The sequence below is a fragment of the Pantherophis guttatus genome, chromosome 2 (assembly GCF_059756535.1).
Source record: "Pantherophis guttatus breed Tessera chromosome 2, ASM5975653v1, whole genome shotgun sequence".
NCBI classification, from domain to species: Eukaryota; Metazoa; Chordata; class Lepidosauria; order Squamata; family Colubridae; genus Pantherophis; species Pantherophis guttatus.
The window spans coordinates 159600919-159627951 of record NC_142064.1 but is presented as its reverse complement, the minus strand read 5'-3'; the positions used below and the strand labels follow the sequence as shown (position 1 = coordinate 159627951).

General features: G+C 41.8%; 1 protein-coding gene across 1 annotated transcript; it reads right to left on the bottom strand.

The window, feature by feature from the left end:
- Positions 1–17451: 17451 nt before the first annotated feature.
- TOB1 (transducer of ERBB2, 1) lies at positions 17452–22071 on the bottom strand. Its single transcript, XM_034412974.3, has 2 exons — positions 21860–22071; positions 17452–19339 (listed from the first exon to the last, which is right to left on the bottom strand). Exon 2 carries the CDS (start codon positions 19191–19193, stop codon positions 18195–18197), a length of 999 nt encoding a protein of 332 aa, XP_034268865.1. The 5' UTR covers positions 19194–19339; positions 21860–22071; the 3' UTR covers positions 17452–18194.
- Between the last annotated feature and the right edge of the window lie 4962 nt (positions 22072–27033).

Below are 27033 nucleotides of genomic sequence, written 5' to 3'. Positions count from 1 at the left end.
CATGGCTTGGTGGGCATGGCAGGAGAAGGATACTGTAAAATCTCCATTTCCTCCCAATCAGCTGGGATTCGGGAGGCAGAGAATAGATGGGGGTGGGGCCAATCAGAGGTGGGTATTTAGCGGGGGGTTTTGGTTTTTTTTTTTTTTGGTTTTTTTTAAAATTTGATTTATATGCCGCCCTTCTCCGGAGACTCAGGGCGGCTTACACTGCGTTAAGCAATAGCCTTCATTCTTTTGTATATTTATACAAAGTCATCTTATTGCCCCCACAAACTGGGTCCTCAATTTACCTACCTTAGAAAGGATGGAAGGCTGAGTCAATCTTGAGCCTTGGAGAGATTCGAACTTCCTTTAATTGCAGACAGCTGAATGTTAATAACAGGCTTTTAGTCTGTTGAGCTATCCAGCTCCTACAGGTTCTCCAAACTACTCAAAACTTCCACTACCGGTTCTCCAGAACTGGTCAGAACCTGCTGAAACCCACCACTGGTTTAGTCCAGCTATTATCCCACTCCCACAACCTTCCAGGTCCAAGATTTTAAAATGTGTTTCTGAATTTTCTCTGTGTTGTTTCGAACTTATCGCCTTCCTCTCCCAAACAAGCCATATGTAACTGTTGCATGGTCAGTACTATTAGGAAAAGCATCTGACATGCTGGAAGCTAATGTTGACCTTTGAAGAAGCAGGCTAGGAAGCGTGTAGATGCTTTTGAATTAAGCGTTGGAGAGGACTCCTGACAATATCACGGGCAGTCAAACAAATAAGCCCCAAACCAATGCATCATCAAATCAACTCAAGAGTTCTCACTCAGAGCATATTATGCAAAAGCCTAGTTCTCTGAAGAAGGGTTAAGTGCTGGGAAAGGTGGAAGGAAAGGGAAGAAGAGGACAATGACCACCAACAATAAGGTCTCAGTTATACAGTGGCAATGGTTGCTCCATTGAAAGACCTGAAGGACTAGGTTGTGAATCAGGGGTGGGTTCTAAATATTTTTACTACCGGCTCTGTGGGCGTGGCTTATTTTGTGGGTGTGGCTTGGAGGCCATGTGACTAGGTGGGCGTGGCTAGCTGGTCAGAGTCATTTCTGGAAGGTCCTCGCACTTACGACCAAGTCCTCGCACTTATGACCCGACTCATTTGTTTGCTTTTAACACTGATCAGCTGTAGGACGGCCCTTTGAAGCCCCGCGGCAAGAGTTTAAGCAGTTTTTTTCCCTCTAGTCATCAGCTGGGACTCAGGAGGCAGCAATAGATTGGGGGTGGGACCAAATAAAAGGTAAGAATAACGTGGGTGGGGGGGGGCCTGGGAGGGCAGGGGGGAGAACCGGTTCGGTGATGTCATACCGTCACCGCTACTGGCTCGGCCGAACCGGACCGAACCGGGAGGAACCCACCACTGTTGGGAATGAATAGTTATGGACAAAATCTACCGGTATCTATGGGCCCATTAAGAACTAATCCAATTTGTTTGCACGTAAGCAAGCCCAATTGTAGAATGGCCAACGTTATTAACACTATATTTTCTCTTAAGCAGGGAAAAGTCACACAATTTCAGATTTCAGAACGAGAAATAGGCCTTCATGACAGGAAAATTTCAAAATGCCCATGTTTCTACGAGTCCAACTATTTGTTTGGGGTTTCTTTGTTTGTTTATCAAATTTGTTTATTTATTTATCAAATTTATTTTGAGGTAGGTAAAATGAGGACCCGGATTGTGGGGGCAATAAGCTGACTTTGTATAAAAAAGAACACCGCTTAGGGTGGGCCGAAAGCCCTACTAAGCAGGTATATACAAAAGTATGAAAGCTATTGCTTAACACATTGTAAGCCGCCCTGAGTCTCCGGAGAAGGGCGGCATAAAAATCAAACCAATAAATAAATAATAAATATCTTACGGTTCAGGGCGACTCTGAAAGGTCTTGTTAAAGGTATAGGAGCAAAAGTCATTTTTAAAAACACTTACCATTCTACGGCCTTAAACAAATTATACCTTTCAATTCCAACCACCTTGTTTGGAAGTATGAACAAAAAGTAAATAGGGAACCAGGTAGGCTGTAATAAATACAGAAATAGTGGTGCCAGATAAATTCTTCGTTTGCTTTTTCTACATATTGAACACTAGATGGCGCTGGACATACACGAGATGGATATAATATACTGTACTACTGATGGCTAAGATCAAAGGCAGAATTGCTCCCCTCCTTTATTCACAGCTTTTTAAATCTCTCCGTTAATGTATGCATTCTATAGTAATGGGGAGTCAGTTTTTTACTGTTATGATAAAAAAATGTGTAAGACAATAATAAAGCAGGGCATTGGCATTTCTGTACTTTTCTGCACGTTTCTTTTGTACAGGCCCTTAATTATTTTTTTGGCATGGTGACTGGCTAAAGTTTATAAGTTTTGTTTGAAGATGATGTCAGATATGTTGGTTTCTATTTCATGGAATGAGTTTGAGAGTTTTGCTTCCATCAAGAGGCATCATTTTTGAGCTGTTGTTCAAAATTTGTGTAAAAATGGATGCAAAAAATGAGTTAAGCAGTTCTGCTTTCTCCTAGTTGTTTGTCATCTTCTTGACATTTTCTCCCATTAATGGACCAATCATTTCCTTGACTTTTTTCTTGTTTTTTACATGTTGAATCAACATGTAAACATTTGTCACAAGCTTTAGTTAGTTTTGAGCCTTAGCTTTCCTCACTTCATCTTTGCAGGCTTAGGCTATTTGCTGATATTCTGCGTTAGTTATGTACTCCTCTTTTCATTCCTCAACCAAAGCCATAAGAAAACCAAGGTGTGAATTCGGACTCTGTGTCTGCATTTCTAATTTTAACTAGAGGTTTAAATGCACAGCTCCATTCTCCCAGGTGGCTCCATTGGAGCACTGAAAGGACCATGGGTTCATTTTCAAATGTTACTTTAGCAGGGCTCCTGTACTGTTGGAGTGCCTATGGAGCTTCTCAATCATCCATGTCATGGCTGTCCCAAAGATGCTTTTTCCAAAAGGCAACTGGACTTCCTTGATTTTTTTTCCAATTCTCATCCAAGAAGCTTCTTCGGTTCAGTTGAACTGTTCAGCTTCAGCTTCTGGGATGAGAAGCGAAATATTTCCAAAAGAAAAAAAACCCAAGAAAGTCCAGGTGCCTTTTGGAAAAAAAAAACACCTTTGGGTGTTCTGTTGGAGGCACCTGCCTGAATGCATATTCCCAGTATATCGGGCAGTCTATTTACCTGCTCTGCAACTATCCCAAAGGCTAGCAATGCTACATCTCCAGGAGCCATTCAGGAGGGCACTATGTAGAAGTGAAGTTACTGGTATAAAACATCTCAGTTTGGGAAAAGCTTGCCTCTCTGCTTAAAAATTTATGCATGGCAGGCTGCTCTTAAAAACATTGCTCAGTCCAAAGCAATTGGATCCACTCTAGAAAGCCAGAGAACTGTTCTTCATTAGTTAGTTATGGTGTCACCCCAGTGTTGCTTGCTGCCTCATAACCTGGCTTCTTTTAGTCCCCAGCCCCTGATTGTTGCAGCCTTGGGCTACTGCTGACCAGGCTCCATAATACAAAGAAGAGTGAAAAGAGTCAGGCCAAGGTATCCTTCTGCCAGCTTCTCTGTCCATTGCAGCATCAAATGCTACGTTCCTGTAAGGTTTGCTTTGGTGCAAAGAGAAATAAAACATGCATGGTGAACTCTACTCTTCCACAGCCCATTGGATTTGCAAGCTGATGCTAGCTGTTCCCAGCCATGAATAAGCTTCTTCTATACCAGTCTCATCAAGTGTGGTGCGTAAAACTTTGAGGAGCTCACTGGTAAGGCAGAGGAGGTGGGTGGGAGCCAGTCTCTGCAGCATCGCAGAAAAGACCAGGAGATCTCCAACCCTAAGCATGCTCCTCCCATTGCAAAGGTACATTAGAGGACAAAAACTTATTTGTGATTGTTGCAGAGCAGCTAGAATTTTGTTCTGCTTATATGACACCATGTCCAGATTACAAGTAGGGAGTAACCATCTGAGAGCAGATTGTATTCTTCATATCTCATGATGGGACCCCCAGTGTCCAGGTGGTGGGTGCCATTTGGGAACAAGCAATCAAGGCAGGAGAGTGTAGTGGTTAAGTATTGGGGTACCAGAGAGACTCAGATTGCCATCCAAGTTGGCACGGAAACTGAATGGTGACTTTAGGCCCATCACTCTTAGCCCAATCTCCCTTACAGGATTGTTGTTGCAATAGCAGTAGGAAGGCTCTGTAAACCAGTCTGACATAAAAGGAGGAAGATTTGTATGCTAGTCCTTTCAGGTTGGGCAAATGAAATCCCCACGTTTTAAACAACTTTTTTTTCTCTTTTGTGTTGTTTCCATTTCTTTACCATACCTCAAAATTATTCATACTTGAAATGTGTTTTGCTGCTAACATAATTTGCAGGCAAATAAACCCTCTCTCATTTTTACCTAGTATCAAGAACTCTATCAAAGCATTGTTAACTAAAACAGAGAGTCCTTCCCAGCCAGATTTTGCTACTAGTCTAAAATCAGACAGCTCTGGGTTGATTTCTTCAGGCGAAGCTGAAACAGTGGCAAATTACATATTGTTAAGGCTTTGTGGCTCTATTTTCCCATTGGCTGGAACTCTTGCCTTGCTTCATGGCAAGTTCCTGGGCTTCGGGTCCTGTAAGAAGAATGCTAACTAGAAGGCTCTGTAGCTCTCCTCAGTAGCAGTGAGATAAAAGTAAAATCAAAGAGTGCTGTCAGTTTTCCCCTTCTTTGCATCCTGTATTTCTCTAAAGCATAGGCCTGCCTGCTTGTTTTCTTACTTTCCCTTCCTTCTCTCCATTATATCTCTTAAATCCTTTCTACACTGAACAGTTTTACCTCAAAATCTAACAAACCCAATTTCCTGTTCACAGTGAATGTCACTTGGACCCTGAGCACTCGGGGGGGGGGGCACAACTGATTTTTAAAGAATTTCCTGGTAAGATTGTCTTGGGGAAAGTCCATATCTGCGGTCGCCTAGATCCTGTTCTCACCAGCTTTACTGGTTCTCCTGGTTCACAAGTGAACCTGAACTTGAGACGCAGATGGGCGGCTTGTCCTTGCGCCCACTGGTATTTTGTCTAGCAGGGCTACTGGAGGAAAGGAAGAGCATGACACATAGGAATAAGGATGGACAGCCCTGAGGGCCAGAGACTTGATAGATGTGAAGTGAGTCCTTATGTAATAGAACGAGGAGAGATTCGTGGAAGCTCCAAATTGAGGGGGAGGGAAGGCTTGGTACTTCATCATGAAATAAAGTGTATTAGTGGTGGCTCAGTGGCTAAGACGCTGAGCTTGTCGATCGAAAGGTCGGCAGTTCAGCGGTTCGAATCTCTAGTGCTGCATAATGGGGTGAGCTCCCGTTACTTGTCCCAGCTTCTGCCAACCTAGCAGTTCAAAAGCACGTAAAAAAATGCAAGTAGTAAAATAGGGACCACCTTTGGTGGGAAGGTAACAGCGTTCCCTGAGCCTTTGGTGTTTAGTCATGCCGGCCATTTGATCATGGAGACATCTTCAGACAGCACTGGCTTTTCGGCTTTGAAATGGAGATGAGCACCGCCCCCTAGAGTTGGGAACGACTAGCACATATGTGCAAGGGGAACCTTTTACTGATGTCTTACTCTTTTGGCACACTTGTGTCTAGTTCTGGGCCACACAGTTCAAAAAGGATAATGACAAATAGCAACAAGTTTAGAGGTCTTTTGATGAAACCAAGCCTTATGTTTAACAATCTGGGTATGGTTAGGCTGCAGAAGAAATGATTGAAGGCAGATATGATAACGGTCATCAAACATCTGAAAAGTTACACATAGGAGAGGGAGAGGACTTAGTCTCAGTTCCCCCAGAACCAATGGATTAACATTGCATGGAAGCAGGTTTAGATCAGACATCAGAAAGAAAAAAAACCTCCTGGCTTGCAACCCGTCAGCCAGTGGAACAAGGTTGCCAGATAATATGGTAAGTTCTTCCATAGAGACTGGATGATCATTTGCCAGAGATCTTCTTGTAGATCCTACATTTGGACCAGAGCTTGGATGAGAAGACCCAGTTCTATGAAAAGTTCTCTTTCATCCGTAAGACTGCTGCTTGCCAACATGGGGGAAACAAGGTGTCATTTTAAATAGCCATAAACTGATGTGTGTCAAAATCAGCTATGCTTTGCTAGTTTACCAATGAAATAGGAAATCTACTGTTGTCCAGATATTCTGGGCTACCATCCCATTAGCTCTAAACAGCATGACCAATGTTTAAGGGCTTAGAAATTTGCAGTCTCAAATTTCTGGGGGGAAAAAAACCCCTCTAGATTGCCTATATGCCGTTTCTGGCATTTTAAAGTGAAACTCCACTTGGACTTAATGTCTCTCTCAGATATTTCTGGCACTGCCTAAATGGTTACCGATACGCCATTTCCTCCGTTTTTGTGGATGTTGAGGTTTATAGCCTTTTTGCTCCTCTGTGACTGTCCTAAGTAGCTCTGTGTACGTGTGCCTACCAAATTAAAATTCTGTTAATGCCTCATATGAAATGGCTCCTAGTCCAGGCAAACTTTTTTGCCACAAGCACTCTGTGGTTCTGCTGCAGTAAACTGAACACAGCTGACCATTTGTGAGATTGCCACAGCTGAGACCTGTGTCAGTGGTAAAGCAGAAGGAAAAGGCAAAGCTTCTCTCCTGAATGCTCACCTTTCGCCTAAGTTACTTCATTAGTGAGGAATGGGAAATGGTTTCATTACCGTGTCGCCTGCCAATGCCATAAGCTTAGTTATACACCGGAAAAATGTTTCCATACTCAGATTTATTTTTTATTACAAATTTTGGCTTTACCACAACGAACATGGCTACTGTTTTAAAAAATGAAGAAAGCAAATACATTTCATATGATCGTCAGTTTGGAGCCATCCTTTTAGATTTTGTGTAGTGATTACTGTTTCGTTTTAGAATAGAATAGAATAGATTTTTTTATTGGCCAAGTGTTATTGGACACACAAGGAATTTGTCTTGGTGCATACGCTCTCTGTGTACATAAAAGAAAAGATACGTTCATCAAGAATCATAAGGTACAACACTTAATGATAGTCATAGGGAACAAATAAGCAATCAGGAAACAATGTCAATATAAATTGTAAGGATACAAGCAACAAAGTTACAGTCATACAGTCATAAGTGGGAGGAGATGGGTGGTGGGAACAATGAGAAGATTAATAGTAGTGCAGATTTATAAATAGTTTGACAGTGTTGAGGGAATTATTTGTTTAGCAGAGTTTAGCAAGAAAAACTGTTCTTGTGTCTAGTTGTTCTGGTGTGCAGTGCTCTATAGTGTCGTTTTGAGGGTAGGAGTTGAAATAGTTTATGTCCAGGATGTGAGGGGTCTGTAAATATTTTCACAGCCCTCTTTTTGACTCGTGCAATATACAGGTCCTCAATGGAAGGCAGGTTGGTAGCAATTGTTTTTTTTTTCTGCAGTTCTAATTATCCTCTGAAGTGTGTGTCTGTCTTGTTAGGTTGCAGAACCAAACTAGACAGTTATAGAGGTGCAGATGACAGACTCAATAATTCCTCTGTAGAACTGGATCAGCAGCTCCTTGGGCAGTTTGAGCTTTCTGAGTTAGTGCAGAAAGAACATTCTTGGAGTTTTAGCTCTAACTATAGAGATTAATATTACAATTATCATCTGGCTGACAAGCACCCGTATCTTCCTTGTCATTCCTCTGAAAACTCTGCAACTGAGGCAAGGAAAAGGCTCACAATGTACCCGTTATTAATGGGAACTTTTCCGAAATAGAACTGCTGACATGCTGACTTGGGACGTCCACGCATCTGAAAGCTATGAGGTTGAGAAGCACTCCTTTAGGTCTTTCCACTGAGGATTTCAGGGCAAGGATTCAGTCTGGGAGCTGAAGCTAACTCAGATGTTGAATTCCCTGGAAACTGCATGAGGTGCAGTTGAAAGAACTGGGTACATTTGGGTTGCATAAAAGAAGATTCTTGCTTCCTTTAAAATGTGAAACATCGTCATGCGAAAAGCTGAGCCAAATGGCTCTCTGATGGGCCCCAGGCAGAAAGCCAGAATTGACAGGTTGATATCAGGAAGCTGATTTAGCTCAAGGTTAAAACAGCTTGTTGATAGAGAACTTACTTCTTCTCCTGATTTTGGGTTGCAAATACTTCAGCTGTAAGATCCTGCACTGATCGCTGTATTATATTTCCTTCTCTTCCAATTCAAATGTTCAGTATTATTAACAAGTTTTGTGTAACAGTATAAAGATAATTAAAATTTATTTATTTTATTTTTTATTTTGAATTTGTATACCGCCCTTCTCCCTGAGTGAGTACAACTAAGTGTACCTGATAAGAAGATTAAAACTATTTCACGTGTATTATTATATTGTAAATTCTATAGGAATGTCAGATCTGCATATCTTCTGACCCTAATACATAAATTTCTAGGAAAGCAAAACATTTTCTATGTGAATCATCTTCTAGAAGATTCAAAACCCCTTATTACTTGTGCAGTAGCCAAATTCTGTGTGGCCATGATGAAAATAAGGCAAAGCAGGACACAGAAATAATTACTTCTTTTATTCATCACTTTAGGTTTAATTCATGTTAGCTATCTTGTTTTAGGTGATAACGTATGTTTTGGTTCATAGACTGTAATATTTTAGATTTATACTTGCAGAGGTAATTAACCTGGCCTAAATCTTTTCCCCTTTTAAATGTAAATGTAAATTTATTTTTAAATTATTGGGTATTTTAAATTTGTCTCAGCCAAATTATTTAATTCGTTTTTATTCTATTTTAAATTTTTGTATTTATGTGTTTTATTCTGTGGCTGTTCACCGCCCTGAGTCCTTCGGGAGTAGGGTGGTATATAAATCCAATAAAAAACAAAAACAAACAAAAACAAACATACCTTTGTAATGGTGTGTGTTGCATTTGTTATTTTATCTTTGTTATGATAGCATCGTATCTCATATATTGTATTTGATTTTAGTTTGACATTGGGTTTTCACAAGTTTTTTGCAGGTCATTGACTAAATAAATGGGTCAGTATGCATTTTAAATTTGCAATTTTAAAAAAAGGAAATAAGTGACACTATAATCTGAGTTGTGCATTTCTAATTCTGCTCCCTGTAATCTAAGCACCCATAGACAGGAGGAGAACCCACTATTTTCTATTAAACCTGGAATGAATTATGTTGTGAGGACAGGTTTAATGCCACTGTGTTTTCCTTTCCTTTGATTGTCTATGAAAAATCCAATGATCCTTCAAACAGCTCACTACGTTCTGGAAAGCATACAGCTCTTTCTAACATAATGAAAACAAGCTGTTGTATCTAACAAAAGGCAATGAAAATGCCAGAGTGGCACTCAGGGTTATCCAAAACTAGATTACTCGCAGAGCAGCTGGTTGTTTCCAGAAAAGACTGTCTGAAATTCAGCATGGAAAGTGGAATGCTTCCTAATCACATGTTTCTCAAATTATAAGCTCCCTTGTTCAGCTAAAGGGCCCTGTGATTTTGATAGGCCAGTCACTGACCACAGGTGAAGAGATCCCTGAGCTGTGTGGTCAGCTGCAGTTTTCTTCAAGAGGAAGAGAACTCAGCTGCTTTAGCCCAACATCATCCCATTTGAATTCCGCATTATGACTTGGGTTTAGTGACATTTATGCCAGATTAGACTATCCAACATACTTCCAACATACAATCTGTGACACAGGTGTACCCCTGGTTAGGGGGCAGACTTGGCATTTGTCATGGTAGTGGTGGCGGTGGGATGTTTTAAAAGTAGAACTAGAACTGAATCTCATTTCTTCTCATCTACATTTGCGCGGAATTAAAATTGAGGTATAATAATAACTTGCCATGAATCTGATCACTTCCTTTTCCTGCCCACATTAAAAACGGCTCTTTAGTGGCAATTGTTGCAACAGGTGCTTTTGGGCCTCATGAGATCTCATGCCATATGCTCTTAGCCTATTAGCTCTTCCTGACGGGGCTTCCAGATAAAGTATCTTAAACCAGGGGTGGGCAATTAATTTTCCCAAGAGGCTACATGAGGAACTGGGACTGTTGTGGAGGGCTGAACCAATAGGGCTGTGAAGGTAGATGATGTAATGCAACACAGTTGCATTGCATGTACGGTGTACATTTATTTACATTTGATTTCTAATTTCCAGTTGACCTCATGTGAGCTAGACAGGGACAGCCAAAGAGCCAGATGTGGTCTGGATGCCATCAAATGCCCAGATCTGATCTAAACTAAACCTCCTTCTGCATTTGGCCAGTGATCATAAGGGCTGCCAAGAGAACTGTAGCTGTGAAATACTGGATGACTCAAAGCTGCCTCCGTATCCCCTGGCAATGGTTCTCAGAGTCTACAACTATGTTTTTATATCTCAAAATGTTGAAATTGAAATTGCAAAACATTTTTGCATGTAAACAACAGTGCAATGAGCAGAGAATTGATCTCTGGTCCACCAAGTTTAGTTAGTCTGGTAAATGAATGAGCAAACAACCCTGAAGTCACTACCTAGGACTGACATAGGCAGGTCATGATCTGGATGAATTGACCCCGTTTGCCAGACCATCCTATCCTATCCTATCCTATCCTATCCTATCCTATCCTATCCTATCCTATCCTATCCTATCCTATCCTATCCTATCCTATCCTACCCTTTCCTTTCCTTTTTTTTCTTTCCTTTTTTCCTTTCCTTTTTCACCCTTTTCTTTTCTTTTTAAAAAAGTCTTATTGTCAAGGAGTATAGAGTTACAAATACCTGTTTTTATTTCTGTTTCTAAAATACTTTATACTTTTCTGCACCAATAGTTTTTGAATAGAAGACCTACATCATCCAAGATTGCTTACAGGTGCGATTCAAGGTGTAGGTCACTATCTATAAAATGGGCTACATGAGGGAACATTTATTTCCCATAGTATCTACCCAGCTGATCCAATCTGGAGGCACGCTCTAGGTTCTTTGATTAAACAATGCCATTTAGTGGGGGCCCAGGAATGTCACTTCTCTGTAGCAGCACCTGCCCTCTAGGTGGTTTGAAAATATAGGTATCTGACACGATGTCTCCATATTTTCTTTGCATCCATGCAAATAGGGCCTAATATGTTCACCATTTGGGAGTCATCATAAAGATTTGAAGTGGCTTGCCTATTCCTACCTGTTCTCTTTTGACCCAACAATTTCTTGGTCATGTATTTGCCATACAAGACAACACATGGCGTATACTTGGTGGATAATTGTTTTAGGCTCAGTATTGGAAGAGTTTAGCAAGATCATATTTTGATGGCGAAAGGCCTTAAGAGTGAATCCCTTATTATACAAAATGGGGAAATGACCTCCATAAGGCGCTTGAATTTTAAGAGACAAATAATCTTCACCGTTTATCAAATATTCCTACAGAGGCTTACTATTCCAAAGTCAACTATCCCCAACCAATCTAAATTCCAGGCTGGGTAAAATTTTCAAGTACAAATAAGAGAAGGAAGACGGGATATGTGTCAAGGAGTCTGAATTGTTATCTGCCAAGATTTTTGTAAAAATATTTTACATATGATCTCATCTGTGCACATCAATCATACTTTATCGGTAAGCAGCGGTGGGCTTCATGTAAATTAACAACCAGTTCGCCTAGTGCAGAACCAAAAATGTGAGTGCGTGTGGCTTCAAACATGGTGATTTCAGGTGCGCGGCTTCCAGGACACCTTCTCGGGCAGCTGCAGTGAGTAGAGCGGGCAAGGCACGGGAATCAGCTGGGCTGCATGGGTGGGGCAAGGGAGCCAGAGAGTGAGATATATAGGACGGGATAGCGCCGGGGCAGTTGAGCAAGCCCAGCCAGTGGTCGGGACTACTGATTCGCCCGAATCAGTCTGAACCAGCAGCAGCCCACCTCTTTCTGTAAGGTAAATGATTGAGAATATCCAGAAGAGTTTGATATTTCAATTCCTGGATATTTTCCTCTCCTGCACAGCAAGCTTTCTCCTCCTTCTAAAATAAAGTGAGCTGGACCAAAAGCAATAGGAGCAGTCTCAGGGACTATCACCAGACTTTGTATCTTTCTGGAACAAAACACTTTGGTGGGGTTTTACAGTTTAGCAACAGGTTTAATCTTTAGTTTTTTGTTTTAATGCTACTCATTACAGGAAAGCAGCCAACGCTGTTCATTCAATTTAAATCAACTTGCTGATCAAGACCAAAAAAGAGAGCATGCTGAATCAGACAGTTTCCTTTATCAGTTTCAGAACTAGATACACAAGCTAGACACTTTTTATTCAAACCTGATTAAAGCAGTTTGCAGTTCAGATACCAACTTGATCGCACTGTGCCTGTAATCTGTATTGTGAATGATATCCACAGAGTCCTCGACTTACAACAGTTCGTTTAGTAACCATTAAAAGTTATGACACTGGAAAAAAGTGACTTATGACCATTTTTCACAGTTACGACCGTTGCAGCATCCCCATGATCACATGATCAAAATTGAGATGCTTGGCAACTGGTTCATATTTATGATGGTTGCGGTGTCCCAGGGTCATGTGATCACGTTTTACGACTTTCTGACAAGCAAAGTCATAACCAATTTAAACCAGAGTAGTGATATTCCCTGACACACAGAGCTGTATAATGACTTCAAAGGAGAATTTACAAGCGCATTGGCTCCAAATGCGGCTTCCAAAGGCCATTACCAGCAAAGACGGAATTTTCCTCTTGATCCAGCTTCATCTCACTGGGACACTTGAAGTCACAAGGAAATTAAATCAGCAAAGTAGATTCTTGGCAGCTCACTGTTCAATGAATGGAAAACAGCAGCGTGTCTTGTGTGTGTATGTGTGTGTGTAGTGGGTGGGGAGAGGGACAGAATTTGACACAGCAGGAGAAAGAACAATGGGGCCTTTAGAGTGAAAATAGAAGGGGGAGGGTAACTAAAAAGAAGAAGGAAAAAAAGCCCTAATAAAAACATGTAGATGACAGGACCATGATACTAGTAACTATCACATTCATATAATCCACTTAAGGTTTTGATTTATGGAAACGTGACTTGGCTGCAAATAACTGCAACACGTGGCATAGGCCCCAACTTTAAAAAAAGGAAGATTGTGTGTAAGTCTTTTCATATCAGGTTCATGTCAGTGGTGGGTTTCTACTGGTTCACCCCGGTTCACCCAGACATCATCAAAAACGCTCTGCGCATACGCAGAAGTGCTGCGCGCTCGCAAAGTGAGCGAGCACACCCACACACTACCGATAGCGAACTGGTAGCACCGGGATTTGAATCCCACTACTGGTTCATTTCTATGATAGTTTGCTGTCTTACAGAAAGTCCATTTGCAATTCTTCATCAGTTGCCCACGTGGGTGTGAACCTCTCACTACATGGCATGTTTTTGGGCTTTTCCATAAAAATATTTCTATCAGGACCATTGTTTGAAATATAACATGCAGTCAAGATTTTGTATTTTATTAAGCATAAGTGAGTCAGAAAATATACACCTAACATACATTTGGATTATCTATACACTGAATGGAGCTGTCATTTCCATACATTAGAAACTACTAGATGTGGCGTCATGTATTTCTTTTTAAGCAGTCCCAAGCCACAGACTGAGTCATGGTAAGGATATGTGGTTAGTTCTACTTCCTTTCCTCCTTTTTTAGTTTAAGCTATGTTAAATAGCCTGCCCAGAACTTAGAAAAATGTAATTATAAAAATGTGATCTGCTAACTTAGACTGTGTCACAATCTAAGTATCCTGTTACTATACGATCATACTCTTTCAAACATATGACATACTCTTCCTCTACCAATTCTCATAATTATACCAGTACCTGAGTCAAAATAGTGATGAGCACAATACAGCACAATTCCAAAGTCACTTGAACTGTAATGGCACTCATTCCCCAATATTTAATGTTGTTGACTGATGGAATAATAGATATATAAATAGCCTTTTTAAAATGTATTTTTTACATGCGCCCCTAGTATTTCTACACAGCCAAAGAGATTGGAGGGAAGAACTGTAGGGAAAAAAAACACACTTTTGTCATGTGATATATTTTGAGGGAAAAATAATAACAGCTTTCCAAAGATTGTAATGCTTATATTTTTCTGACCTTAATTGTATTAGAAACTCTGTCGAGTCAAATTTTGTGATCATACATTAAGGCACCAGGCTTGAAAGCAGGAGTGAGTTTTAGTTTTGCCTTAGGGGTAGAAAGCCAGCTGGCTGACCTGGGGCCAGTCCCTCTCTCTGAGGCCTACTCACCTCACACATTGGTTGCTGTTGCTGTTGTTGTTGTGGGGAAAATAGGAAGAAGGGTGTATGTTGGATATGTTTCCCTTATTTGTAAAAATAATAAAGGCTGGATACAAATAAATAAATAAATAACATACTTTATAACCAATACCACATTTTAAATGTACCAGGTAGAGCAGACACATGACTTTACCTACTGCCAGGAATGTCTTCTTGGTTTCTTATTTTTAGGAATCCCAAGCAGAGGTCCTCATGTCTTCTTGTTTGAATTACACACTGTACTTAATCATTATATCAACACCTATATTGCATGTGATATTTTAAAACAACGTGATTAGTCATCTATGATTTGGTTCTGTTTTTATGACCCATCTGTGGCAAGGAGCAAACACAATGTACTTTGTTAATTATTGTGGCCCTATGTTAGCACATAGGGTGGTCATATACATGTATACCAAGGAGGAATAACTTGGTATTAGCACCAAGGCCTCTAAGGCTAAATTGTATAAGGTGCAAGCTAATCATCACTGAATTCAATGGGCAACAAGATCAAGACATTGAAGAAGTTAGGACATTTTGTTTTGTTAAGCTAATCAAATTAATCCCATCATTTTACTATACTTTTTTTGGGGGGGAGGGGGTTCTGCAGAAGTCTTTTAAGAAATATTCTCTAATATTCTGTTTAAAATATCAGACTCTAACTCCAGTTGAAATCACAAGTCATTATGTTCTTTCTGGTTTGTGTGTGTAATATTTTTACTTATCTATTAATTAAGTTGCACTTCGTTGAAGGCAAAACTCTGCACTCCTTGAAGAACTAATATTCTAGCTCTTAACTGTGTACTCTTTTAATTATTAAAATATACATTTTATTATACTTGATAACTCGGCACCACCTTTGAGGGTCTTCATTTTAATGTTAAATGTTGCCCATACATAGTATTGGCAAAGATGTTGCCAGACTGTTGTACTCACGATTCATGGGTCATTTAAAAAAAAAAACAACCTTAAAAACTACACAGTGTTCACAGAGGCATTGTACAAGTACATTGCAGATTCAGTATCTTTATAGGTGACCTGTTAGTTATTATTACCTAACTGAGCTGTTCTAGAAGAAATTTTTATTGTAACAAATCTCAAATATTCAGCTTTTTGGCTGGTTTTTCTTAACGTAGGAAAAAATAAACGTACATATCAGGACTGACTGTTCTTCACTGCAGTTTTACTTTGAAATAGAAGCAGCTAAGAGAATGTGCTGGAAAGATTCTATCAGCAGTTGGAGAAATACTCAGAGACATCTTAGAATGTATTTTTTAAAAACAAAAACACAGCATTTCCGTGTCCTTTGAGTTAGCTCAGCTAATTTGTGTAACATGTTCCTAGATTGTATGAATGCATTATCCACAAAAAAAATCAGCCTTATGGAGTTTGCTGGATAATTGTAACCTTGCTATTTGTAATTCAAATTGTAAGGAGTCTGCCCTTAATTTCAGAGACACTTAACATCTCAACAGTAACTACACTGTTATTCTCCATTTCCCATCTCATTCCATCAAGTTTAATTTCTTGAGTTTTGAAATGGGAATTTTTGAAATAGGAAAGTATTCAAAACACTAATGGGAAGATCATTGACCAGTGGTGTCCAATCTTGGCAACTTTAAGACCTGTAGGCTTCAACTCCCAGAATTTCACAGCCAGCCATGTTGTTGAAGTACACAAATCTTAAAGTTGCCAAGATTGGACACTCGTGATTTAGACCTTCCTACTCATGAACGGATTCTTGTTAGTTGCAATGCTGTCCAACGAAGGCACGCATTTCAGGTAGAAATTCCTAAATCCAACCCAAACCATTTTCAATTTATAGATTTCTAGTAGGACTGAGAAAGATTTTTTCACAAGCACAGACAGGTTGTACTTTATATAAGACAGATTTCTCTATTGAAATACTGTAATGGTTGCTGAGATCCAAGAAAAACTTCACAAAGTTCACAACAAAATAAACATCAGAACAAAAATCTGAAGTTCTTATATTTTACTTTTGTAGACAAAGTCATGATTCGGTTTCTGCCTACTCCCTTTGCTGGTTCTTCAGAGCCTGATTTCAGCCTTTACAAAACAAAGTTTACTATGGTGCTAAGCAACATGCTTGATTCTATTCCAAGAACTGTAAACGCCCATCTCATCCCAACTTGAAATCAGCATGCTGACTGAACATCATCATACTGAGATCAATGGAGTATCAGACCTTTTACACATATCATCATAGAAGTGTTACAAAACTGCTCTTTGATGTTACAACAACGTACAACACTAATAGATCAAATTAGTTTACAGGCCTTAGAAAAAGCCTAAAGCTCCATTCTTGCTCCAGGCCTCTGTACTATGGAAATGGTAGGGCTAATTGGATATGCTAATGCCTGTAGTCCTGAATGGTGTTCTCATATGGAAGGATCTAGGCAGGTTTTTATTTGGGATGAGGAACTCTCCCCCCCCACCTCTTTTTAAAAGTGAACTTTATTGGAGACCTACTGATTTTACACTTCATAGCACCAGCTCCTACACCATTAGAAAGCGATGAAGCTCCTCTGAAAGGTGCATGCTATGAGAAAATTAGCTTTCTTCAGGTTGTTTCTTAGCTTTAAATCCAAAATATAGAATTGAAATGCTCATTTACTGAATTTTATGCCTCATGAATCCAGCATTAATTTAGTTATCAAGAATACTCTTAAAACTGACACACAGGAGAAAATGTGTATCAGAACAACCAGATACTTAAAAAACTATCCTAGAAGAGCAGCATCCTTCTGCATTATAAATAATTGCACAGAAGGTATTTTTCTAGAAATAGGTGTGCCACTAATATATTGCAGCAGCCTCTGGCAGCTTGCTTGGTTTCTATACTGGGTCAAAGGAGGCACATAGGGACTCTATTCCTCCTCTGTTAAGTCTGACTCACCAACATGAATACAATTTCTTGTCACCTGTAACTATTGGGCGAGTGCTCAAATACAAAGCTTACTTTGGCATAATTTTTAACAACACATTATCATGAGGCATCAGTGTAACCAACTTCTTTAGCTGACCTATATGCAAATACTGTTCTACAATATCAGTGTACTACTTTATTATTTAACCAATAAACCAAGACCACAACAGTAATTGAATTTTAAAGAATTTTAATACAAACTTAATATAAACTATTTCAGTCCCTCTCTTTAACATAAGACATTGACTCAAAATACTTTTATACCTTTTTCAAGTATTGCACAATGTAGGTACAAAATTAATATTTACGATTACATTTTCTTCCATAATATATAGCAAAAAATCTTTAAACTTTTTAACAGAAAATACAATTTGTGTTTCTTTCTTGGAAAAGTTTTCCATACAGTTTGAATTCCACCACTTAAGGAATATTTGTACACTTTTTAGAACTGATGTTTTTTTAAGATGGATTTTATAATTTCAGTAAAAAAAATACAACATGAAGCTGCTGCAGTTGTCACAGATCACTGTAGTAAAAAGATAAAAATGCAATACCATGTTGTAGAAACAATATATACTCTGATATTTTACAAACTTTGTACTAAATTAAATTATACAATTAGAAAAGACCAATAAACCCATTTATTAGTGCCAATTTTTTATGTATAAAAAATTAGCTGTCCTTGCTATATCTTAAATACTGTAAGAGGCCATATCTTGAATATATTTAATGTACAGTCAGTAAAAAATAACTTTGTGCTTGGTTGGCAAATGAAAAAAAGATGCATGTTGTCCTTATCTAACCAAGCTTGAATGTATTCATACTACAAGCTTTTTAGAAAAAACTCAAGAGGTGAAAAAGTTAACACCCTTGGGTACGTGCATTTCAACTTGTACAATATGATTTATATTTTTGTTTAGTTAGCCATAACAGGCTGGAATTGCTGGTTAGAGTACTGCATGCTATTTAAACTGAAATTCAAGCCATCCACAAAAGACTTTTCATTTAGACCTCCATAGGCTGCAAACATATCAAAGGCATTACTGTACTGGAGAGGACTAAGGTTAAGGGGATTGTCTCCAGGGAACAGGTTGTTTGTACTACCTTGGCCCTGTACATTGGGGAAAATGAATTCCTTTGCGTTAGGAGAAAGGGCAGATGTTTTCTGCTGCTGTTGTGATGGTTGTTGCTGTTGTGAAACCTGCTGGCTGTTGAGGCCAAGACCATAGAGTGAGTGCATGGAGGATGAAAGAGCTTTCTGTTTCAGCAGATCGTTGACATTCAAACCAAGATTAGTGGGAGAAGTGCGGGCGACCTTGTTGGTACGGCTGCTGTTCTTCATTTTGGTTGAGCCAAACTTGGTGGCAGCAAACGTGGCAGTGGTGAACGTTAAAGGCTGAGTGGAACGGGGCATGAAGGTTGGGCTCACAGTGGCAGAATGACCAATGGGAGGCGAAGGAGAGCTTGATACAGAAGATGTGGGGTCGCTAATTGGCATGAACACCTGGGCCTCTGGGTTAAAGCTATTCTTGATTTCTTTATCTAGTTCACATCCATTTTCACTGGAATCATCCACATAAAGCACTTTCACTGGTCCCTTTTCACCAATTTGGTATGAAACCTCAAATGGGTCAATCCAAACACTAAGATCCTGAGGCAGATTGCCACGAACATCATCAATGTCCAAACCACTCTCTTTGGATGCTTGTTCAATGACTGGGTCCACTTTTTCGCCTACATGTATACATCTAAACCCTGATCCTTTATATGGCTTATCTGGATACCAGTGCCCTTCATACTTCTTCTTAAGCAGTCTTTCAAGTTCTTCACCAAAAATGTTCACACGTCGTCTGGGAAGCTTATTGTACAAATATGAGATAATAAAATTGAGTGCTACTTGTATTTCAAGCTGCATAGCTGCTACAGCACAAAATTACAGTCTCTGTTTCAAACCACAACGATCAGGAAAAAAAAAGTTCAAAATACCACAGGAAAGCAAAAATTGTTTTCAAAGTGCTGATTTTAGTTGATAATTATTCTTCACCTTGAGTAGTGTTGTTCCTTCACGAGGGGGTAAAAAAAGAAAAATCCACGTAAGAAAAGTACAAGAGAAAATGAGCAAGGCCTATTAAATTCACACTTTCCCTAAAGCAGGCTACATTTCTTACAGGCAATATCTGCAACACTGTTTGGTACTATTTTCACAAATACTACGTAGGCTAATTAGGTTAAATATTCCAAATACAAACTACTATAAAAAGCACCAATAAACATGTCTGAAAATATAACATTCCAAAACCTGAGTTTTGTATAATGGTGTCTTTAATATCTAACTGGAACCATAAAAAGCCTACCAAACATTCTGTACCAAACCTATTTCTTAGGGTTCATAGAATTTAATTGTAATACTTGGTATTATTTTCTCTATTTAGATTAAAATAGTCCCTTCTGTTAAAAGCTATAAAGCTAACTAATATAGCATTTGCAATATTGCTTCAGCTGAGTCAGAAATGTCATAAATACTATCTTTTGGCAGGTTAAAAAAACCCTACATATGTCTGCTTCCAGAATCATTTTTATTATTTAGGTACAGACATGACATGTACGTTCATTAAAGAGAAAAAAGTAAAGAAGCCACTCTAATTCTACAACAGCTTTTAAAATTACTAAATCAAGACCCTCTTGAGGGGTTGGGGGGGGGAATCATTCCATAATAGAAACAATACTTAACCAGAACATACAATCTTTACAGGAATCTTTTTCCTTCAATTATGAAGCAGTCAAATAACTGCTGGTACAACTTTAATTACACATTAAAAAGAAAAGGTAAATGTGAACATGCTTGAAAATTATACTGCCAGCTTTTAATTTCCCTATTTAAGTTCCATATTTAAGCAACTAAAAAAAATTAATAGTTGTATTTCCTTCCATATTTTTGTTTTTTTCACTGCATTGCAACGTTAGTTTGAAATCTATCAAGTTTATAAACCAGAGGAAAAAAAATCTACTTCAAAATTTCTAAAATTTGCAATAATTGATTTCAGATCTTCTAAAGACATTTCCTTTCGCCCTCTTTACATGATAAGAGAACCACCAGCTGATAAGGCAACCTTTAAAACATTTTGCTAGATCAGCAGTGGGTGGGGATAAGGAAAGATCAAGGGCAAACAGAAGATATTTACAAATGACATATGTAAGGTACAGAAGAACTGATTGAGGAAGCTATTTAAAATTACGTATCCATTCGTTTTAACTCCCTTGCACTGTATGAAAGATATTGCCCACGGAGGGTAGATGCTGTACAGTATGGCACAAAAAGACTAAAATATTTCAAACGCCTATCTATTTTTAACTCAAGCCTTTTAAAATCAGTTAACCCAGTTAATTACATCAATCATAGTAGTGGTGGTGATAGAGAGCTGGAGAAAAGCAAGTATCTTAAGCAGAGTAATACAGCATTACATAATCAGGCAGTTGAGTCTCATTAGATTTCTGCTCACAGCTCTTGAAGCTCCAGCAGCAGGAGAAAAGTGTTTTCTATAAAGGGGAAAAAATGATTGGCCAAGGCCTCTCTCCCTCTCTCTCTCTCTCTCTTAAACCAAGCCCAACCAAATCCTCTATCATCTCATTGCCAATCTATTTTTGCCCTTTTATACCATATGGGACAGGAAGAGACTTCGCAAAAAGTGATACAACTGTGGCAATGCTACGGGGTTATTTAGCTCAGAAACCCTCTCCCCCCACAACCCACCCACCCCCCTCAATCTGCTCCTATTGTCTCGGTTTTTTTTTTTAAAAAAAAAAACCATCTCTTTTCCCGTATAAAAAATCGTTCGTCTCCCTACCTTAAGAAACCTTCACCCTGCAAAAAGAAAAAAAGGGAAAAAAAAGACACATCCCCCTTTCCACCGTGTGGCTAAAGCGCTACAAACCACTTACACGTACAACAAAAATCGGCCTGTCAGCCAACACCTTTCTCTCCCCCCCTCCCCCCCCAACCCTCCCTCTTCCAGGGGACAGCAGCTCCGACCATTTCTCAACCCAGGCCGGTCCCCTCCCGTCGCCCAGTTCTCCGCCCCGCGGGATGGGGGCCAAAACCCTCCAACTGCCCTCGCTGCGCCGCCCCTCCAGCCCCCTCCCACCCCGCGGCTACTGGGGAGGGGCCGGCCAGCAAGCCCCAGACACAGCCAGCAGGGATCCCGGCGCGGCGCGAGCAGCCGCCTGCCCGGGACCCTCCTGGCCGAGCCTCCCCTCGCCCCGCATTCGCCCGCGAAGGGGCTCCGCCCGTCGGTCGGTCGGTCCGTCCGTCCGTCCGCGCCACTCCCTCCTCCTCCTCCTCCTCCTCCTTCTGCAGGGTTGTGTCAACACCCTCCGCCGCTGCCCTGTCAGCCCTTCTGCCAACACCCCGCTCGCCGCCAGCCTGCTGTTCCGCTCCCTGGGCGCGCCGTCCTTCTCCCACACGAATGGCCGTGAGGGCCGAGCGCCCCCCCACCCACCCCGAAATCCGCGCCCCCCACCACATTCCCCCCTCAGCGCCGGGTTCCTCCGCCGCCCCTCCCCAGGAGTGCGAACGACACTCACCCGGGTGAGCGGAGCAGGTGGCGTGACTGGTAGTGCAACAATTCCGGCGAGAGTCCGAGGGGTGCGGAGGGCACGGAGGGGGCTCAGGAGCGAAGCCCCATTCCCCGAAAGGAGGCTCGGGAGAGGGGGGGGAAAAAAGGAGGATGGCGCTGCTCTCCTCCGACCCGAGAAATACGCGCACCCCGCTCGGCAGCTGCTCGACGCCTTCTTGTAAGCGCCCGAGTGCTCCTCCGGCCTCTATATATCGCCTCCCACGCCCCGCCCCGTTGGGCCCCGCGTGGTTACGCCCACCCGCTCCCCGCCCACCATTTAGCCTGGCCCCACCCACCAGTCTGCCAATCGGTCGCCCTCGATTTCAACCGCTGCTGCCGATAGGGCCTTTTCTCCTGCCAATAAGACCGCAATCCCCGCCCCGAGTTCTCCTCCCCCCCCCCCCACCCTCAAATCCTTGTCTTCTTTTCTCGTCCGCCCTCTGCGCTGGTCTCTTCTTTCTTAGTTCTCTTTAGGGGTGTGTGTGTGTTTTAAATACATATATAGATAGATAGCTATATACAGACAGGTATGTGTCCGTATTGTGTATTTTTTTCTGTTGTCCAGATGGTTTTATATATATAAGCCTTACCCACCGCCAAACTCTCCTGACATGGTAAGAATGCGATTCTCTGCATGTTTCACTAGGGGTTAGGTAAGCAGGAGAAAAATACATTATCTGCCACCACCCACCGCCGCCTTGCATCTGAGCAAAAAATATTTTCCCCTCCTTTTGCATCGCTCTCCCAGCTTTGGTGAGACCTGGATTCTTAGGATTTCCTTTCTCGGTGTTGACAGCTGTTTCCAGCTTCTGTTTATTTCATCTCCGTTCTCCAGCCATGGCCAACCCCCACCTTCCCTATCTTTGCGGGTGCTCATCCTGTAGCACAAAGCTTCCCCTCACCCGCCCCATCTTCAGTGTATATGTGTGTGTGCGCTCCTCCTCCTCCTCCTCAACGCCATCTTGCTTTAGGTGCCACCGCTTTCCCTCTACTCGCCCTTCCTCTCCGGGGCCAACGAGCTCTAAGTAGTTAATCCCTACCTCCAGCCTTCCCCGTCGCTGACGTCACATCGCGGACGTCACACGCCTCTTGGCACCCTCTGCTGCCCTCTAGAAAGAGAAAACTACGCATCCCAAGATGCCCTTCGCCTTGACGTCACGGAGGAAAAGCGTGCCCGAATCTAATCGCCGTGTCCGGCTCTTGACAATAAAGCAACATTTGTTCAACTACGTACAATATGTGTATGAAGAGGGGGAGGAGGGGTAGGACGAGGAGGGACGGCTTTTGTATGCTTTCGCTTGCCGATTGTTTTCCGTATTACCTTGCGAGATTGTTTAGGAAAGGGGCAATTTTCCATTTTTTTATACTTCACACTACCTCGGAGGTTTTTTGTTTCACGGGTCAAAGAAAGCGATGTCACTCCTGAATCCCGTCTCTGCGACTCTTGCTACACAACAGGCAACGAAATAGCCTTCTGTCATTGCTAAGGTGTCAATGGTATAATTTCTATAGGAAACTATTTTAAACAAATTGGGGTTTTGATTGGGTCCGTAATTGCTTTCTATTTCGGTGTAAAACACAATTCCCGTGTATCTCATCAGACAAGACTTCGTGTTACGGTTTACCTTCCTAATTAATATCGACATATCTAAATAAGAGCCCCCTTAGATCGCTGCGATCTGTCCACACTCGCCTGCCCACGTATCGGCAAAGCATCTTTAACCTGCAGTGAGGGGTCTGCTGCTCCCGGATATCCCCCTTTCTAAGGCATCGACCCTCGGCGGGGGTCTCTTCATGAAATAGCAACCATAGTATGTTTGGAAAAAGGAAGGACGCAGCCAAGGATATGGAGGAGGAGGAGGGGGGTAAAAAAAGCTCCCTTCTCTTTTCTGCCCGTTGCAGCAGAAAGAGAGACAAAGGGCGATGTGGCACTGGGTGGGAAAAGGGGGGGGGAGGAAGGAAGGAAGGAGGGGGGGTCCGCTCCCTAGCAGCGAAGAGCCCACACAGTACCCCAGATTCGCCCCCCCGCCGTTCTTCTCTCGACATTGGCTCCCGTGCCTGCCAGTCACCTTTGTTCCGCCCCGAGGTGAAACGCTTGGCTTGCCCCAAAATAACTCCCGATTTTATTAGGATTTAAAAAAAAAAAACAGGAGGAAAAATATAAAACTGCGGGAAGGAGGAGGGGGAGTCAAGAACTAGAGACGGATGGAAAGAAGGAGTAGACCGAGGAGAAAGAAGGCTGAGTAACGGGGAGGGAGGGAGGAAGAAAAAAGAAAAGAATCACCATTGGGTTGAAAAAGCTGCTCCTCCTCCTCCAAAGGTGCAACCGAGACCTGTGTGTGTGTGTGTGTGTGTGTGTGTGTGTTTGTGTGGTACGAGGTCCGCCCTCTGAGGCGGCTGCCTGTGCCAGGCCGGATCTCCGCGGTTTCTTTGCCAGCTTTTCTTCCAAAAGGTGGTTGCGTGCCCGGTGCGGGTGGGGGGGGGGGAGGCGCTGAATAGAGAGGCTGCGCGGCGGCCGAGCCACCCCCGCTCCCCTCCCTTAAAAATCCCGTCCTGCGAAGCGGGGGGGGGGGGGGGGAGGCGACAGAATTGAGCCTCGCTCGTTTGATGTCACATCGGCACCGTGGATTCCGCGGGGCGCCTTTAAACGTCCCTTTTTAATATTCCCAGTAAGGAGGAATTTTTTTTAACAAATGCCCTGAAACGTAGTTTTGTATAAGCCGAATAAAAAGACACGTCTATTTCCTTTGCTGTTAAATTCCATTCGAACTAAAAATATCCACGGGCAAGTAACGAATAACCGGTTACCTCCTGCGTCCCCTTTGAAGTCATCATCACTCGATTAGGATTTGGTTTCTAGGGAAAGTACGTCAAAGAAAAAAAAGAGGGTGGGAGTAAATCCGCGGGGGGGGGAGGGGTGGATGTCCAGCAAGAACAGGCAAGAACTATCGCCTCGTTTTAGCTTCCTCGGGGGTCGCCCTTAAAGAGCTCACCGCGTCCTGGATTGGCCGGATTGAGCTCGGCAATGTTTTCCCCTGCGGGGTCAGGTGCCCTGCAATTCGGCGTGATTTGTTCCCCAGGTGAGTGTATACAGCGCCTGGTTTCTGGTTTGAAACCCATTCCACTGAGAGAGAAACCCAAGGAGAAGACCCGGTAGTTCTGTAACCTGTGGAAAAGGGATTGGAAAATAGCAAAAGCTCCACCTAGATGCTGTGCGTACAAACATAGATCTAAATCTAAAGCCATGAGCCTAAAGTATTCTGCAGAGAAGGAACATAAAAATCCAATGCATAATCCTTCATCAAGAATTTTATAGTACGTTTCTTGGGAATATACAAAAGGGACATGTAGTCAGATCTCTGCTGGTTCCCTCAGTAAGGCATATAAAGAGCTTCTCTGCCTAGGAATGTGGTAAGAGGTCCATAACCAGTGGTGGGATTCAAGTAATTTAACAACCGGTTCTCTGCCCTAATGATTTCTTCCAACAACCAGTTTGCCAAACTGCTCAGAAAGTTAATAACCCGTTCTCCCGAAGGGGTGCAAACTGGCTGAATCCCACCACTGTCCATAACCCAAACTGGGCCAGTGTATCTGAAGAACTGGTTGAGTTAAGATCTTACTGATGAGAATGATATACTGGTATATACATTGCTTACATGTAAATTGGATGCACACATGTTGATGTTGTAGTTTAACCGAGATTTGCTAAAACCCTTATGCTAAGTGATAAACCATTGTTTGCAAGCCATAGGGCAGTGTTGGCGAACCTTTTCGGCACTGAGTGCCAAAACAGGAGTGTGTGCATGTGCGGGAGTACCAGAAACCAGAAGAGCAGTTCTCTGGCGTGCACACACAGAAGTGCAGGAAACCAGAAGAGCAGCTCCCTGGTGCGCACGCGTGCGAGCTCCATAAACTGGAAGAGCAGCTCCCTGGCACACACGCGCTGGAAACCAGAAGGGCACTTCCTTGGCGTGCATCGGGTGGGTTCTACTTACCTGTACTACCGGTTCACTTCACTCGCACGCGCGCCTTCTCCACATGTACAGATTGCTGATGATGACATCCGGGGCAGTGGGCAGGGCCTCCTGCCAGTTTTACTACCGGTTCTTGCGAACCGGTCCAAACTGGGGGCAACCCACCACTGGCGTGCATGCGTGCACTGGGAAGCTGAGGTTCCATTTTCTGGCAAGCACATGTGCGCCAGTCACCTGGTCTTCCGGTTTCTGGCACACATGCACGCCAGGGAGCTCCTCTTCCAGTTTCTGGTGTTCCAACGGGTGATGGCTGGCGTGCCCGGAGAGATGGCTCTGCATGCCACTTCTGGCACATGTGCCATAGGTTCGCCATAGGGGGTTCAGGCAAGATGAAGCAAGCCACTTGATGTCTTAAGTTAGGATATTGTTGGAATGTTATAGGAAGTCGCTCATATATTCCTTACATGCATAAAGTTTTAACTCATACAGACAAGGGAAAGACATCCCTATACAGTAAATCACCTAAATTCCTTAGAGAGTGAATGGGTTAGCAGTATAATAATTAACATTTAAACACTTTTTTCTGCATCTACCTAAATTGGATATGGATGCTTCAGAATATCATCGGGTTTTATTAATTTTAATGATACAGATTTGAGCTCCAGAAGCTGCAAAAGGGCTGGAGAATAGTGTGCAGTCAGTGGGTTACTTCCCCTTGTTGCATACCATTATTTTTGTTTTTACTACTTTGCTAGATAAGGCTAGGTTAAAACAATGTGCAAGATCAAACATTAAGAAACCACATTTGTACCATATGTGAATCCAGCCAGATGCATTACAGAAGGGTTATTTTAGATGCATTTTACATCCAGCAGTATTTTTAGATACCGTTCTATTGTATCATCCTTTTATAGATGTTCGTGTAAAGTTATGATGTCTAATAAATTGGGGAATTGTCATTTTTCAAGTTAATGAATGAATGAAGTATTCTTCTTACTTAAAAGACATAACTTTAATTGTAAAGAGGAATGTGAATAATTGTTATACGCATATTATATGTTGGAATAAAAAGAGAAAAATAATTGGAAAAAATCAACTAGCAACAGAATTTCAGAATATTTGTTTGTTCTAAAAAGACTTACACTTTTATCTCAGCATAACAGATAAC